Raw genomic sequence first — 17,356 nt, forward strand, 5'->3', positions numbered from 1 at the left:
TGCATCCTTTCTCCTATCCAAAGGACAAGCATCTCAATGCATAGCTGACTTTTAAAGGAAGCATGGATCCAAACTGAAGCTACTGTTTCCACACATTCCCGTCAAGTTCCAGCTCTGGGTAAATGAGCCAAGATTCAAGAAAATGCCCCTCTCCATCAGCCATCCCACCTGGTGGGAAGAAAGGTCATTTGGTGCAAAAAACCAGGTCAGTACCAGAGCACCACTTTGCTGTTGGCTCTTTTGCTCACAGAAAGGTGATAAAGTTCTGGAATTTTCTGCCCAAGGAGGTGGTGGAGTCCCCATCCCTGGGTGTGTTTAACAAAGCCTGGATGTGGCACTGGGTGCCAGGGTTTAGTTGAGGTGTTGGGGCTGGGTTGGACTTGGTGATCTTGAAGGTCTCTTCCAACATGGTCATTCTGTAAATTCATATAAATTCTGTAAATTCTGTGATTTTTTTTCTGCGACGTCAGGGTCGTGACCACTGCAAATGAAGCAAATTGAATTAAATGGAAGGGGTGGTTCAGCAGGTGCCAGCTGGTGTCTTGACTGCTGACCCAGCAACTCTGGTGCTTTGGTGTGCTCCAGCCACCTCTGCAACTGTCCCACCTCAGGGCATGGCTGAGCTGTATGGAATTATTAAGCTGTATCTAAGAAAGTATGAAATGCCATGCAGGAAATGAGGATTTGGGATAGAAAAGGTGAGGAACAGCCCAGTGAACACCAAAGTTAGAGGAGATGGAGGAGGAGGAGGTTCTCTTTGTGCCAGACTTGAGATGTCCCCCAGTCCACAGAGGCCCCTGTGCTGGAGCAAAGGACATTTCCTGAAGGTGCTGTGGCCATGGAGAGCTGATGCTGGATTATCCTGAAGGATAACCTGCTGGTTTATGCTGAAGGGCTGTAGCACAGGGAAGTTCCTACAAATGAGCATGAGAAAAGGGTGAGGAGGACAGAGCAGCAGTGACAAACTGCCAGGGACTGACCACAGCCCCCTGTGCCACTCAGAGAGGGGGAAAGTACAGCAGTGGAATGAAGAAGTGACCTTGAGCCTGACAGAAGAGGGAGTGGGGAAGGTGGTGTTTGAGTTATCTGTGTTTCTCTCTATACAAGTCTATTTAAATTGGCAATCAAGTTATTTTTCTATAAGCTGAATCTGTTTTCCATGTGACAATGAGTGATTTCCCCATCCTTATCTCAACCCATGAACTTCTTCACCTTTTGTTCTTCTCCTGCCCTGTTGAGGAGGAAGAATGAGAGAGGGGCAGGGTGGGTGTCTTGCAGCCAGCCAAAGGCAACCCACCACACTTCCTTTTTATCTGAGGAGCTGAGATGCTGGGCTCCCCAGAGAATGCCAGGCCTGGAGTGGGATGGCCATGCAGTGGTGATTGCCACTGGGATCTGTGTGGACCAGTCAACCTGAGCACGGGGTTGTCTCACACCTTCTCTTTTTGTGTTCAAATAGTGCCAATTTTCGTTGATTTGTGAGTGGTTTCAGTCTGGCTGTATTTTTCTTTCATCTTTCCATGCCTGCAACAGCTGCCCCAGTGTGTTCACCAAGCCACAGCCCTCACCTCCTCCAGTCCCTCCAAAAGACCATTTCCCACCTGCCTCACAAAGCCATGAGAATAAAAGTCTCCCCATGTTTACAGAGTACACAAACTGCTTGCAAGTCTAACAAACTAATCCTCTCATTTCTCCCCCCATCCTCACAATGGAGCTTGTGCCTCCTTCCTCCTTTTGATCTCGGGCTCTCCTGGGCTGTGTGAGGCTGAGTTTGGCCATTGGCTGTCCAGGACTGCTGCATTGCATGGTTCAGGAGGCACAAGAAACCTGTTCCTGAGTTTCTGAGAAATAATTTGTTTGCCAATCAGTAATAAATCCAAAACTAACAGCAGGAACAACCAGGATGTCAAATTTTATCTACTAGAAGCTTATGCAGGTTCTCTCTAGAAAAGAAAAGGCAGAATTCTGAGTTATACAACTTACTACGACACTGAGACTTTTTAAAGATTGATTTGATTTTGAATATAACCTTGCTTTGAATTGAGGCTTGGACCAGGGGCTCTTCCAGGCTAAGCAGCTCTGTGATTCTGAGGTTTTGATAGTGTTCAGACATTGCCAAATCTGCTGTGCAAATGTGGGATCCTCGATGAGCACTTGGATCCACTGAAACTTCATCATGACCTGAGATACTTTATCTCTGTAAAATTCATTTTAAGTTCCATTGGATGCCCTTGCTTTTCTATTACCTTAAATCTGTTGTAAATCTCAGGAGGACAACTGAGTCAAGAGTTCTGCCAAGCCCTTAAGAGCTTCTGAAATAGAGAATTTGGGATGAATTTTCACTTGTTTTCCATATTTTCCCCCTATCCCCAGACTTAGAGCCCTTGTTCTCTGGGAAGGTTTTGAGCAGTTTAACAATGATCAGTGTAAAACCACTGAACTTTGGCTTGGGTTTGTGTAAAAAAAAAAATTACTTTTGATGAGCTTGTAGATCTTAAACATCCTGACTCCTGCTGCCCTGGTGAGGATAGAGCACACTGAGGGATGAACAGGGGGAGAACAGGAAAAGAGGAATGTACTCACTTTTACTGCATGTTTTTGTGATATCTACTGGGACAGGGGGCAAAGGGTTGGTTCCCACTGTAGTCCCACCCTTCCACGTGTTCAGTCACAAAAAGAAAAGCACATTTTGCAGCTCCTGAAAAGCAGCTTTGGCTCAGACACAGCTCAAGAAAAGGGACACGTTACAGAAGTGAGAAAACTCCAGAGCCAAGGAGGGATGGGATGGGAAAACAGCAGCTTCTGCAGCCACTTTTGATCTCAGCTTTCCCTGGAGCAGATGCCAGGTGTTCTCCTGCTGTAGAACCAGGAAGCTGTAAATATTGGTTTACAAATCAAACATGTGGCAATGGAAGTTGGGGAAGTGAGAGCAGAGGGGAGTGTGGTATTGAGCTACAGAAAGGAGAGATTGGGCTGCTGAGCTGCACCCTCCGGGCACTCTGCCTATAAATTCTGGTGTCCTCCTGCTCCAGGAGCTCCAAGGAGATGGCTGCCACCAGGATCTTGGCCTGGGTGGTGCTGGTAATTCTTCACATTCAGGTGGATGCAGGTAAAGAGCCTCCCTTCCAACCACCTTTGCAGCTTTATTTCACCTTGGGCTAACGTTGGGATGTAATGGTAAAAGAGGATTTGCCAGCATGGCTCAGCTCTTTTGAAAACCATGAGCAGGTCAAACCTATGAGCTGAGCAAATCAATGTTATCAAAACTGCTTAATGAATCTGATTTTTTCCCTTCATTTTTCATAAAGAGCCTAGTAAAGGAAATTTAAATTAATATACTGCTAAGCCAATTATAACATTTTCCTATCCTTTCTATTGGGATAATGGATTTAAAGACTAATAAGTATTTTTGGACTAAAAATATGTTTATTTAAAGAGGGTGAGGTGTACAAACTGTGGGGTTTGTATTTGATTAGATTATAATGGAAATTACTGTAAATTTTGTTAGTCTAATTTCCCAGAGGCTAATTCCTGTTAGGAATGTAATTAAATTTTGTTGCAGAGTCAATGATCTGCCCAGCCACTTCCACCCCTTTGGGGACCAATCCAAATATTGGTGGGTCTGATGGGAGGGGAGATATTTCAAACAGGGTAAAATAGGCTTTTTGTATTCCCAAACCACTTTCTCCCTTTCCAGGTGAGACCTCCCTGACTGAGCTGGGTGCCACCCTGGTGCTGGCAGAGACAAAACCTTTCTTTTTCAGCAGCTGCTGCTGTGTCCTCCATGCAGGGATGGAAAAACATCAAGAAGTGTTGCCACAGCTGCTGTCATTCCACACCTTCCTCTTTCAGGTGTAAAAAGCCATCCAGCCCCACAGATCTGTGAATATCCAAGTGGTGTGCAGGCTTCCCCCTGGATTGTGGGGGATTCATTCTGCTCCCTGTCCCTGTCTGCAGCTCTGGGGCTGGGGGACCTGAGAACACTGGTCCCACTCAAGGCACTCTCTGGGCCACTTGCAGGTTCTGGTGGGCTCACAAAGAGTGTTGGTGGTTCATGGAAGAAAACACTGCTGAGATTGACTAAAATAGGCAGAAATCTCCTGGATCTCCAGTTTGTTGGCTGCAAATTGCTTGAGACTGAAACAGGCTTTGAGGAAGTTTCATGTTAAATTTGCCTTGTTGACCTTCACATATGCTATCTTATTTTTTCTTCTCTAGCAACAAGAGGTTCCGCAACAACTACTGAGTCCATGACTTGTAAGTAGAATTTATCAAATTGTTTCTTTATATAATAGTGATAGATTTATGGTTTTGTCACAGTGTTTATGGTTGGGAAGAAATGATTATGATTTAAAAGCTCAGTTTTTCTTTAGGGTGGGGATGGGGATGTAAATGAAAAGTAAATTATCTGGGTTGAAGGGAGTTTGGGGATGGGTTTGCCCTCCAGCATCCAGCCTCCTTGCTAGAATGAAAAAGATCTTCTGTCACTTGTGCCCTTCAGTGGGATCTTGACTCCCTTCCTCTTTTAGGTGTAAAGTTCTGGCATGAACTTGACTTGAACTAATGAACTAAAAGCAGAAACCTGCTTTCCCTTTCCTTGCTCCCCCTCCCACACAGCAGAAAGAAAAAAACATTCAGGGCAGTTTCCAGGCCCAGGTTTTTAATGCCCCCATTATTTTCTCCCTCCATAAATATTTGAGGTGCAATTAGTGCTACTGAAAACCAAGCTGGGATGTTGATGCTCAGCTGGAAAATACAGAGTTGCTGTTTAACCCTTTCATTACCATCCAGCTAATTTAGATTTAAAGCCCTGCATGGGTGAGGAGCAGCGTGGTGGAAAGTGTCCTAATATCTGAATAATGATACTTGCCCCAGTCAGCATCCAGAAATCACTTCAAACAAACATGCTGTGAATTTGAAACCACTGTCAGAGGTCTTATCAAACCTGATATTAGTGAGGGCACATTCCCACCTCTCAGGTTGTCCACAGAGCAGGATTTTTATCCCCACAGTAGCTGGAGTTAACCCACTGCCTTGCAAATCCACTGACATCCCTTTTCCAGTGCCACCAGGGGATCCTGTGCATGCAAACTTCTTGTCCTCATTACTTAATTCATGTATGTTCCTCCAACATGGTTTTTTCTTGTTTTTGTTTCTTGTGTTAGCCTCTAACAACAGATAACTTTAAAGTTATATAAAAATGTTTATTGATTATAGAGTTGGCCTTGCTAAATATTCAATATTCTCTCTCCAGGCTGATGAAAACTTTTCTAGTCCAGTGGTAGCCAACACAGCAGGGTAGTCAGTGTCCTTCAGACTGGGGTCCCAGATGCTGAATGCACCCATGCAGAATCCACATGGCAGCACATACCTGCACTGAAAACACAGCATATAATTAAATATTGGCTGCTCCTCTCACAGAAAGGATGAGAGTCATCACTGCAATGAAGAGCTTCATTAAATCACTGCTTGGATTAAAAGCTTAGGGTAACAAAGCCAGGTTAGAAGTGGAAGTTGTATAAATTCAGCAGGTTTTGAGTATCTCTGAAATCCCAGAGCAAAGTCATCCACGGTTTAAACAGACAAAATTTGGCTGAGTACAGGTTTGTAGTGCAAAATTTGGCTGAGTACGGGTTTGTAGTACAAAATTTGGCTGAATACAGGTTTGTAGTGCAAAATTTGGCTGAATTGTAGCTTGTAGACTGCTTTTCAGCGACCTACATAGGGACAGAACAGGACTCACGTGAAATCCCATTATTGATTCTGATCTTTGGTTTGGTGCTGTCACCCGATCCAAAAACTCCGGGAAAGAGATCAGTCACCTCTCTGGGCGTGCCAGAGCCCAGTCCTGCGGGACACCTCTGATCTCTTAGTGCCACCTGGAGGCTTTCCATCAGCCCTGGCAGGCAAAACCTTCTTTAACCCAGTTAGTGAAACCAGCTGCGTGGTGCTGATGGAATCAGTGGTGTTTGAGGTGGAAGGGAATGAGAGGGAGCTTGGATGTGGTGGGAATGTCAACAGAACCTGGGACAGGGAGCTTTGGGAGACCCCCTTTTTACCTGTAGCTGTGCCCGATGAAAATAATGAGATGTGCTGCCTCCCTTGCCACTGGCCTTGTTCTGACCACCCACCCAGATATTTTATGTCATCTTCATCTGTGTTGAGGTTTTCGTTGCTTGTTTCTTAGAAAGAAGCAGTTTTTCACAGCCTGTTCTCATATCATAGCAGAGCCATCAGCTCCTGATCAGGTCAGGTGAAACCAGCAGACAGAATCAAAGAATTGCTCCAGCTGAGCAAGACCTTTCAGATCATCAGTCCAACCATTAACCCAGCAGCCCCACACATTTACATGTCCACATGTGCCACATTTACATGTAAATTTACATATCCTTTAAATCCCCTCAAGGGATGGTGACTCCACCAGTGCCCTGGGCAGCCTGTTGTTTCCAGGAAGAGATTTCCCCTTATCTCCAGCCTGACTTGAGGCTATGTCCTATTTTGGGGAGAAGGGACTGACCCCACCTGGCTGCCACCTCCTTTCAGTGTAGCTGTAGGGAGCAATAAGGTCCCCCGGAGCCTTTTCTCCTCCAGACTGAGCCCCCCCAGCTCCCTTGAGTGGATCCCCACAGATCTGTGAATATCCGAGTGGTGTGCAGGCTTCCCCCTGGATTATGGGGGATTCATTCTGCTCCCTGTCCCTGTCTGCAGCTCTGGGGCTGGGGGACCTGAGAACACTGGTCCCGCTCAAGGCACTCTCTGGGCCACTTGCAGGCTCTGGTGGGCTCACAAAGAGTGTTGATGGTTCATGGAAGAAAACACTGCTGAGATTGATTAAATAGGCAGAAATCTCCTGGATCTCCAGTTTGTTGGCTGCAAATTGCTTGAGACTGAAACAGGCTTTGAGGAAGTTTCATGTTAAATTTGCCTTGTTGACCTTCACATATGCTATCTTATTTTTTCTTCTCTAGCAACAAGACCCAGAACAACTATTGAGCCCAAAAGTTGTAAGTAGAATTTATCAGATTGTTTCTTTATATAATAGTGATAGATTTATGTTTTTGTCACAGTGTTTATGGTTGGGAAGAAATGATTATGATTAAAAAGCTCAGATTTTCTTTAGGGTGGGGATGGGGATGTAAATGAAGAGTAAATTGTCTGGGATGGAGGGAATTTGGGGGTGGCTTTGCCCTCCAGTAAGCAGCCTCCTTGCTAGAATGAAAAAGATCTTCTGTCACTTGTGCCCTTCAGTGGGGTCTTGACTCACTAGAGGAAGGGTAGAAAGCCCTCACAACTCCCAAAGAATTTGTCCTAATTCTCTTGCTCTCTGTGTGTTTTTTTTCTCTGCTTGTTCTCCTCCACAGTTCCAATCATAGCTGATGGTGAGTCTGTCTGCCATGGTTCTTGTCACAGCCCTGGGCACAGGGATGCCACGTGCCTGCCCCAGCTGCCCCAACCTCTCCATCCCACAGTGTGGGTGCTGAGAAGGGGCTTCCAGCCCTGGGCTGTGCTGCAGATGGATGCAGCCATGCCCAGAGAGGCTGTGAGATGTCATTCCCTGGAGCCAGAGCACCACTGGCCTGACCAAGGGGTTTGTGTCTCTCCAAGAGATCTCTCTGAGGCTGGGCGATGGCCCCAACAGCTGCGCAGGCAATGTGGAGATCTACTTCTTTGGAAGCTGGGAGAAGGTGTGTGGCTACCTGTGGGACATGCAGGATGCCCAGGTGGTGTGCAGGCAGCTGGGCTGTGGCTTCCCTCTGACAATCATGTACCCCTTCCCTCCGAGCAACTCGTACTCCTCCTACACCTTTACTGAGGTGAACTGCATGGGCAATGAGAACCTCCTGTGGCACTGCCCCTACGAATACCAGTACACTGACTGTCACCATGGGCCTGCTTCTGTCCTGTGCTCAGGTGGGTGTCTGTGTTTTGGTGCCATTTTCCTGAAGAGAATCTGTCTGGATTGAGGTGGGATGAAGGCTGCTCAACCCTTGCTCCGTGCTCAGCAGGGCAGCAGCAGGTTGTGGGTCCATGTGCCTGATGCAGAGGGGGGTGTTTCAGAGGGAGCATCAATCTCGTGTTTGCAGACTGTAGCTGGGAAATCTGGGGTTTGGGCATCACTCCTGCACAGAGCAGGGTGTGGAGAGAGGGATGGTTTTTAGTCAGACCATCCTCCCTGTGGGTCCCTCCATAACTTTCCATGAAATTAAATACATGGTCCAAGGGGAGCCAAACAGTTCTAGTGCCTCACATCCTCTGGTTTTCTCCTTCCAGACTCTGGAATAACAGTGACTCCAGCAACAGGTAACCACAGATCTCTGTTCATATATGGGTTTTCCATGGGGTTTTCTTTCTCTGGGATGCTCTGTGTAGGCTGCACTTACAGACCCTGGCTAATGTCCCTGTCATTCAGGAAGATGTGGGATTGCTTGGGATCATTTGGGACTGAGCAGCCACTTCTGTGGGAGGGGTTTGGCACTGGTCTTCATGGTGCTGCAGTGGGGATGCCCTTGGGCAAGTGCTGGTGCAGTTGGCACTGCAGCCATCTCAGTCCTGCCACGCTGCAGGGCTGACTGTGGGCTTTGGCTTTCACTGGGGTTCAACAGGGCTCCATTGGAGAGGGGGGGACTCCCAGCAGGATGATCCCCTCAGGCAAAGCACCGCTGGCTCACCTGCTGCTCTCTCCCTGCAGCACCAGCTGTCTCCAGATTGAGGTTTGCCTGGCCATGGACTACAACAGGTATGTCCAGAGGAACTGTGGGGTTGGTCTAGCTTCTGCCCTCCATTATGCATCACAGAACCACAGGATGATGAGGTAGGAAGGGATCTCTGGAGTACATCTGGTCCTACCCCCTGGCTAAAAGCAGGACCAGCCAGAGCTGGCTTCTCAAGACCAAATCCAGGGGGGTCTTGGCTATTTGCCACCTCTGTGGGCAACCTGTGTCTGTGCTCAGTCATCCTTGCAGAGAAAAAGTGTCTCCTGATGTTCAGAGGAAATCCCCCGTGTTTCAGTTTGTGTTCATGGTCTCTTGAGGGGCACCCCTGAAAGAGCCTGGCTTCTGGAGAGGGTTGGCTCCCAGCAGGCTGTATCTCTTGGAAAAAAGCTGGGAGTGAACCCTGCTGATCTCTCCCTGCAGCCCTGGGTGCCTCCAGCTCAACCTCCCCTCTGTCACTGACCACATTTAGGTCCAGAGGAGTTGAGGGGTGTGATGATCTCCTTCCCCAGGTGTCCCACTGGACAGCCAACCCCATGGGCCTGGGTTACTGTATGAGCTGGGCTGGGGGCATGCAGGGGTGGTGTTTTGGGGTGCCTGGCAGGGAGGGTCTCTGTGGGGCTGGGGCAGAGCCTCCTTGGCGGGGCCATGCCCTTCTCTGATGGATTCTGGCAGTGGGATAAGATCTCTCTGCCCTTGCCCGGGCTCTGCTCTTTTCCTCAGGGAGCTTCTCCTGTGGTGGCTTACTTCAGGGATTGTCTGGCACCCTCCAGAGCCCGGGATACCCCAACTCCTACCCCGACAACTCCTACTGCGTGTGGCACATCCGGCTGCGGGACCCGGCCCGCAGGATCCAGCTCCAGTTTACGGATGTGGAGTGAGTCCAGCCAGGCTCTGGGGTGGCATTGTCCCCGCTGTGGGACCTTGGCAGCCTCTGCCCCAGCACTGGGGTGAGGTGGGAATGGGGCTGCTGGGCCCTGCAGCTGTGCTCAGACGGATCCTCCTCTTATAGTAGAAACAGGCAATCCCCCAGCCAGGGAAAAATGCTCTGATTCTGTGATTCAGAACGCTGAACAAATTGCTTTATTAAAACTATACTATATTACACTAATACTATATTAAAACTATACTAAAGGATACTGTACTAAAGAAAAACCCATGACTGTCTGAGACAGCCAGGACACAGCTTTGAGTGGTTTGAGTGTTTTGAGTGATTTGGCTAATCACTCAAAACAATTTTCACCCATGTCCAATAACCAAGTCACTTTTGGGAAACAATCTCCATAACACATTCCACATGTGCAAAAATTGGAGCAGTGAATAGAGATAAGAATTGTTTTCTCTTCCTCTCTGAGGTTCTCACTGCCTTCCCCAGGAAAAATCCTTGGGAATTTTGTGCCTGCTGATGTCACTACAGAGTGCGCAAAGCACCAAGACTCCATCAGAAGAGTGCATAAGAGAGATTTATTATAGCAATATGGTGCTTTTGTAGTTTTTCAAGATATTTACATTCACTTAACAGACACATTCACTGCCCATTGGTCATAAGAAAGAAACAAAGTTCTCAATAGGTGAACAAGGAGCCACGTCATTCTGTGAGCCAGCTACAGTCTGTATCTTTTAACTTTCTCTCCTTCATCACGTTGTCATGGTGACTCTTGGGATCTCTAGCTGGTCACAGTGACCCCCAGATGTGTTAGAAAGTCTCTTTTCCCAGCCCAAGGGTCAAAGAAGGAGTCAGAGCTCTTCATTTCTTGGTCTCAAGGTTGTTTATTGTATTTATCTATAAAATTCTTTCTCTGGCCTGCTGAGGTCTGCTGAGCAAGACAGTCCAAGGCACTCTGCCTGCCCCTGGGGCAGTGTTATCTTTTCATACTACAAACTATGTGTACATTATTTACAATCACTTCCCAATACCTATCACCTATGTTAGACAGTGAGCTTCTACTCTAAACCAATCTAAAAGTGCCAACATCACAGCAGAAGTTGGAGGCCAAGAAGAAGAAGGAGAAAGGCTGGACATGCCCAGATTCCTCCATCTTGTCCCCTGAACCCCCATTCTAAAAACCCCAAAAATCTATTTTTCACCCTGTGATAAATTCACTGTCATTCTACTTAAACTTTTGTGTCTCGTAATTTTTCATAGAAGGTTGGTGATTGTTTTTTCCAAGGGCTAAATCAAAGGCACAGGGGTCCTGGGCTCTGTGCCAAGGTCTCTGAGCCCCCTGGGCAGGGGCTGGAGTCCTCCAGGGCAGCCAGAGGAATTTCCTGGGTTCTGACAGGTGACAACCTTGGTGTCTTCCTTTGAGAGAGATACAGGGCTTTCCTTATCTTCAGCAAGCCTTTGCTGGCTCACAAGAGCAGCACAAGATGCCTTTCCTACATGCTGCTCTCTGTAAGGAGAGCTGAGCCACATCTCCTCCCTGCAGGCTGGAGGGCAACAGCTGCTCCTTCGATGCCATCGAGGTGTTTGATGGAGGCTCCCTCCAGAGCTGGCTCCTGGGCCGTGTTTGCAGGAACGACCACCGCGTCTTCAACTCCTCCGGGAGCCAGCTCACCGTCCTGTTCCGCAGCGACGGCAGCGTCACCAGGAGGGGCTTCCACGCCTACTACTCCTCATTTCTTGCCTTCAGCTCCACCCTGGGTAAGACTAGAGCTGTCCTTTACTCCTCACCAGGGTAGGAGCTCAAGCTCAATCACAAAGAGCTTCTGGCTGGTCTCAACACCTTGTGGGTGTCCAGACACTCTGGTCCCACTTCGAGGCATCCTGGCTCAAGGGCGTTTTTCAGGAGAGGATGGCCATGAAGCTGCTGCCAGACACTGTTTCTTTGCCTGGTGGGCAGGAATGGGATTCTCTCCACCTTTCCCAGTGCTGCCACTGAGTTATCATCAATTTTCCTGCTCTGTGCTGTAGGCAGAGGTGTTGATCAGGATCGGCCTCGGCACACTCATTGCTGCAGAGGCCAAAGGCTGCTTATTGTTTTTCCAAAATCAAGGGAGCTGATGTGCTCAGCCACAGTGCAGAGAACTCCTTTTGGCAGCTGAGGCTGGCTGCTGCTGTGGCTCCCTCTGAATGACAGCAGTCAGCAGTGCCAGGCTCCCTCTGAATGACAGCAGTCTGCTTGACCATCCCCTCCTCCCAGTTTGGTGTCACCAGCAAACACATGCTGAGGGTCCACTCTGTCCCACCCCGCTGACCCTTAACAAAGGAGATCAAGGCCCTGCTGATGGGAGCTGTTGCACGTGCAGAACACCAGCTGCACCCTGGGCTGGTGGGTGGAGGGGGAGGGCTTGGAGCACACAGGGACCTGCCATGTGTCCAGGTAGTGGTTGTGGGTCTGGTGTTGCAGTGTCCCTTCAGGAGCTCTTCTGGGAGGGGTGACCCCCAGAGGGCTGTTTCTCTTAGGCAAAATGCTGAGTGTATTTTGTATTTTTTTATCACCTGCTGCTCTCTCCCTACAGCTCCTGATACTTCTACTCTGTCACCAACCCCAGGTAGGTTTGGAGGATTTGGGTAAGTTTATGAATTGGCTATTTATCACCTTTTTTCTTTTGAAAAAAAATTATTTTATTTTTTTCCTCCTCCCTTTGGTCATTAGCAATTGTAATAGGGGGTTCCTATTTCAAGGAACAGCTGTTCTCCACAATTCCAGCCTCACAACTGTCCAGTGCTGTGGAAAATATTTGTGTGCTGCTAGTGCAGGCACTGCAGATCAGCATTATAAAATCTATTCAGTGTGGTTAGCATCTCCTAACCTGCATTCAGGTGTATTTGAACCTAATGGAGAGGCTACTGCAGTCACTGTCTCTATGTTTAGACATAAACTTCACACAGACGTACACCAAACGCAACCCTAAAGGTGCATACATATCTTTTTCTTCTTGTTTTTTTCTCTGCAGAAGATTATTCTTGTGGTGGCTTTCTCTCCTCTTCATCTGGTACCTTACAGAGCCCCTTTTACCCCAGAAATTATCCAAACAACGCCAACTGTGTGTGGGAAATACAAGTAGAAAGCAACTTCCGTGTCACACTTACATTTACAGATATTCAGTAAGTAAGAATTTATTACTTGGGAAGATGAACATGTGGGACTGACAGCTTGGACTTACTAAGCAAAAACCTACTTGATTTCAAGGATCTTTATCAAAGCTTTTACTACATCTGGAGAGGGAAAATGTGTTCATTTTTTGCTTATTTAGTCAAAAACATGGCTGGTATCTACTGAGACAGAAATTGGAGGCTGTAGATTCTGTTCCAAAGATTTGACAGTCATATCAATCAAGTGTATTCTCCTGCTATAAAGAGCTGATCTGACTAAAAACCCAAACCAACAAGCAAACAAAAACCAAAGAACATAAAAACGAAGCATAAAACTAAACAGCTACATTGCTTCCCAGGATGGAAGGTGGCAGATGCCTCTCTGACTATGTGGAAATCTTCGACGGGCCCCTGCACACCTCTCCTGTCCTTGGGAAGATTTGTTCTGGTTATTACCCCACGTACACATCGTCCTCCAACCTGCTGAGCGTCCGCTTCCACAGCGACTCCCGACACACCTACAGAGGGTTTCAGGCCAGCTATCACTCCACTCCAGCTGATGACAGCACCAGTAAGTTCATCTTTAAAGCAGAAACATGCTTTTCAATTATTTTCCAGTTGGCTGGTTGTTAATCTTGTTAGTGTTTTAAATTAGATTTTTAAAATTTAAGTTAGATCTGTAGCGTTTTCAAGGAGATTCAAGTCCATGGTTTGGATTCTGAACTCCTTCTGCCATATCAGCTGCTTGTGCAAAAGATAGTGTTTATTTAATCCACCACTTACAACCTTTTTTGGTCACTTCACTGAACTTGTAACGTATTTTCTTTGCCATCCCCTAGCACTGCTGTGTTTGCCAGACTACATGCACGTGGTTGTGAGCAGATACTTCCTTCAGTCCCACGGCTACTCTGCTTGGAACCTCACCCTGAATGACCCCGTTTGCACGCCCAACATCACATCAAATTCTGTGTCATTCAACATTCCATACACTCGCTGTGGCACTGTCAGAGAGGTAGGACTGAACGTTTCAACAAAGTGGGCAAAAACAGGAGGATATAAAAATTAGAACAGGAGAATTTGCTTTGAAAACCAGCACAAATTGAAAGCTACCTGGGACCTTCAGGGACTGGAAATATCCTGGTGATTATGGGTTATCTCCCTCTCTGCTGAAGGATAAGGTTTATTTGCACTTGCATTTCCTGCCTCTGCTAGCAGAGCATTCCCTTACAGCCTGTTATCCATCTCCAAAGGAATAAGCTGTGGAAGGACACAAATACTTGGCATTTTCAAGGTCCCAGGCTGAGTGTGATAGCTACAAAGGTTTCAAAGCTTTCACTAAACATGACTAATGATGTTGCAGCCAGATTTCAGCTTAAATAATGTGCTGGACCTGAACCTTCACATACTTAATGTACAGGTTGTACTTAATTCTGTTATGTCTGCATTTATTGTGAGTAGTTTCCTAGGCCAAAATTGTGGGCACTGAATATCACATGAAGATTACAGATTCTTATCTTGAGAACAGAAATTACTAGATTCATATTTTCCATGCCAGACTTTCTGGGAAATAACATTTTTACAGTGCACATTGCTGTAAGGACACAGCAAAGTTCAGAATGTATAGCAGGGTACCTGAATATATGAATTAATTTTATATTTTATGTGCCAAACAGGGAAACAACGACACAATCAGCTATTCCAACACTATTAGAGGGTCCTCTTCTGGTACATTAATCACAAGAAATAGAAATCTTCTCTTGCACGTCAACTGCAAGATGCTCCAGAACACGTGGGCAAAAACGATGTACGTCGCGGACGACAACTTTGAAGTCAACGAAACTCAGTATGAGAGATACGATGTAAACCTCACATTTTATGACTCCTCAAGCTTCTCAAGGCCAGTGTATGAATCACCCTACCGTGTTGGCATCAACCAGAATTTGTTCCTGGAAGCTTCCCTGCACAGCTCTGACCCATCGCTGGAGTTATTTCTGGACACTTGTGTGGCATCTCCCACTCGCCACAATTTTACAACAAAATCCTATCCTATAATCAAGAATGGGTGAGTTCTTATGAATTACAATTACAGATAAAACTGCCTTCAAACTCCTGTATCTCTTATTAATTTTTATTTTTTAATTTAATGGAATAGTGGGAATATGGCACAAGACAATGACAACTTCCAATTAATTAATGGACAAGAGCATTCAGGGTTTACTGGGAAAAGGGAGATGGATTGACCCAAAATATAACATACACACCACAGCTTAAAATAACAAGTAGACTAAATGGCTATGGCCAGTTCATGATTAATTATTATTATCAACATTATTTTATTTTATTTTATTTTATTTTATTTTAATTATTAAGGTAATAGTGAAATACCTCAGGTAAGGTTAATTTACCTTCACAGAATCATACAAACACCAGGTATCAGACACACGACAGGCTGAGGAAAGGCAATGTGGTTCAATTCTGCCAAAAAAAGGCATTTTGGTTTTCTGACTTGCAGCTTTCTGGACTGTTTTCATTGTGCTTAAAAATCACTTCTCATGTGGTGTGTTTTATTGCCTGTAAATGACTGACTGCAGTGTGTATTCATGAGAGGGGTTCTTCTGTTTCTTTTTAGGTGTGCCAAAGATCCCACCTATGCTACGTATTACTCACCCTTCAGACACACCCTCCGGTTCAAATTCAATGCCTTCCAGTTCATTCAGAGCAATCCAGAGGTTTACCTGCAGTGTGAGCTGGTGGTGTGCAGGGCCTACGACTATTCCTCCAGATGCCACCAAGGCTGCCTCCAAAGGTCCAAGAGAGAGGCAAGCTCTGACCTAGAAAGTGTGATTGTTGTTGCTGGCCCAATACAGCTTTGGGAGCCTGATTCTGAGATGATGGATGGACCTGGGTCTGAGTAAAGCTGTCTCCTTTGACAGATAGCATCTTTAAATGCCAGTTGAATTCTGGAAGGAACCATGCTGCTAGGTTGCCAGAAGCTCTAGAATAAATATTAGCAATGTGCTCACTGACTCGTGCCTGTTAATCCCACTTCACATCAGTCATCCCCATATAACAAAAACGCTGCCTCAGCAGTTCTACGGGGAGGGAAATTTGTGACCTTTCTGTTAATCTAGAATAATATTTTCCAGCATTTTTCAAGGTTTGGGACACAACATGATGAGGGATAAAGCATGTCCAGGTCTTTTCATCTCTCCCAGAGCTGAAATCTTTTGTCACTCAGGAAAACACGAATTCAGCTGCTGTTCCATCTGATGTTTCCTGTGCTTTCAACCTCTTTTCAATTTTTGCTTTCAGCCTCTGGCAGTTCATAGAATCACAGAATATGGAAGGGATCCATAGGGATCATTAGGTCCAGCTCCTGTCCCTGCACAGACACCCCAACAACCCCACCCTGGCAGTGCTGTCCAAACTCCTGGAGCTCTGGCAGCCTCTGGGCTGTGCCCATTCCCTGGGGAGCCTGGGCAGTGCCAGCACCTCTGGGGAGGAACCTTTGCCTAAATCCAACCTAAACCCCCCTGACAACACTTCAGGCCATGCCCTTGAGCCCTGTCACCGGGACAGCACCACAGAGTTGGTGCTGTCCCTCACTTCCCCTCAGGAGGAAGCTGCAGACCATGATGAGGGCTCCCCTCAGTCCCTGCTCTCACTCTGGATGGGTTTCTCTTGAAGCAGAAAATGAAGAAAGTGATTCCATACCAGATTATGTAAACCTTGCTGAACACCTGGTCGCGTTGTCTGAGTAGTTCAGTGGATTGAGCAATTTCCTTGCACTGAGTAATTTCATTGATGATTCAAGATTAAAACCTGGCTTTCCTTGGTGGAGGCTCACTTCATGAAAAGAGGTGGGCTTGACCTAACTCAGCATTGAAGGAAGCCAAAAGACCAGGGAAAGTTTAACCCTCAGATTGGTTGCCACCCTGCAATATTAGGCTCTCTTATTTAATCACAGCACATGAACCATAAAATCCCTCTGCTCAAGATAGGTATCTTGGTTCTGCCAGTGAAAAATACAGCCAGATCTGCTGTGAGATCAGCACAGCACAACAACCCCTGCCTGTAACACCTAATCCTGAGTGCCATCGTGTGGCATGTACAAGGGAGCCAGCACTGCTGTGGCACCTCAAATCCTGGATTGTTTGGGGCCCCTCACTGCAAAATGTCATTGAAATGCTGGAGTGTGTCCAGAGAAGGGCAAGGAGCTGGGAAAGGGTCTGGACCACATAAGGAGTGGGAGGTGGAAATGTGTTCAGAACTTCCCAAGGGAAAAAAGCTCAGATCAGATTTCATTGCCTTTCACTTGTTGTGTGCCACTGTGATGAAGGAATTGCACCACAACCAGAGGAAAATTTTCAGTGGAAGACTCCTGAAGGGGAAGAGGGCTGGGAGATAACATGGACTGAGGATTGAACTGGATGGAAGTTTAGTGACACACAAGGGTTTGATATTTGGGACTGAAGCCAGTGGAGTAGCTAATGGTTTCTGATGACCTTCTGTTATCATACAACCACAACCTACAAAATTGCAGCAAAACCCCACAACCCTATAATTTCCCCTCTATTAAATACTGGTGAATGAATAGAAAATATAT

At 46.6% G+C, this 17,356-nt stretch overlaps 1 protein-coding gene across 1 annotated transcript; it reads left to right on the forward strand.

Moving 5' to 3' along the window:
• Positions 1-3,045: 3,045 nt before the first annotated feature.
• On the forward strand, positions 3,046-15,665 carry LOC103814106 (deleted in malignant brain tumors 1 protein). The gene is made up of 10 exons (XM_050975971.1): positions 3,046-3,109; positions 7,362-7,379; positions 7,606-7,911; positions 9,435-9,588; positions 11,141-11,355; positions 12,612-12,762; positions 13,110-13,321; positions 13,590-13,762; positions 14,424-14,812; positions 15,380-15,665. The coding sequence occupies exons 1-10, from the start codon at positions 3,046-3,048 to the stop codon at positions 15,663-15,665; spliced, it is 1,968 nt and encodes a 655-aa protein (XP_050831928.1).
• The last annotated feature ends 1,691 nt before the right edge of the window (positions 15,666-17,356 follow it).

This window comes from Serinus canaria, chromosome 6, assembly GCF_022539315.1.
Source record: "Serinus canaria isolate serCan28SL12 chromosome 6, serCan2020, whole genome shotgun sequence".
In the NCBI taxonomy this organism is placed as follows: Eukaryota; Metazoa; Chordata; class Aves; order Passeriformes; family Fringillidae; genus Serinus; species Serinus canaria.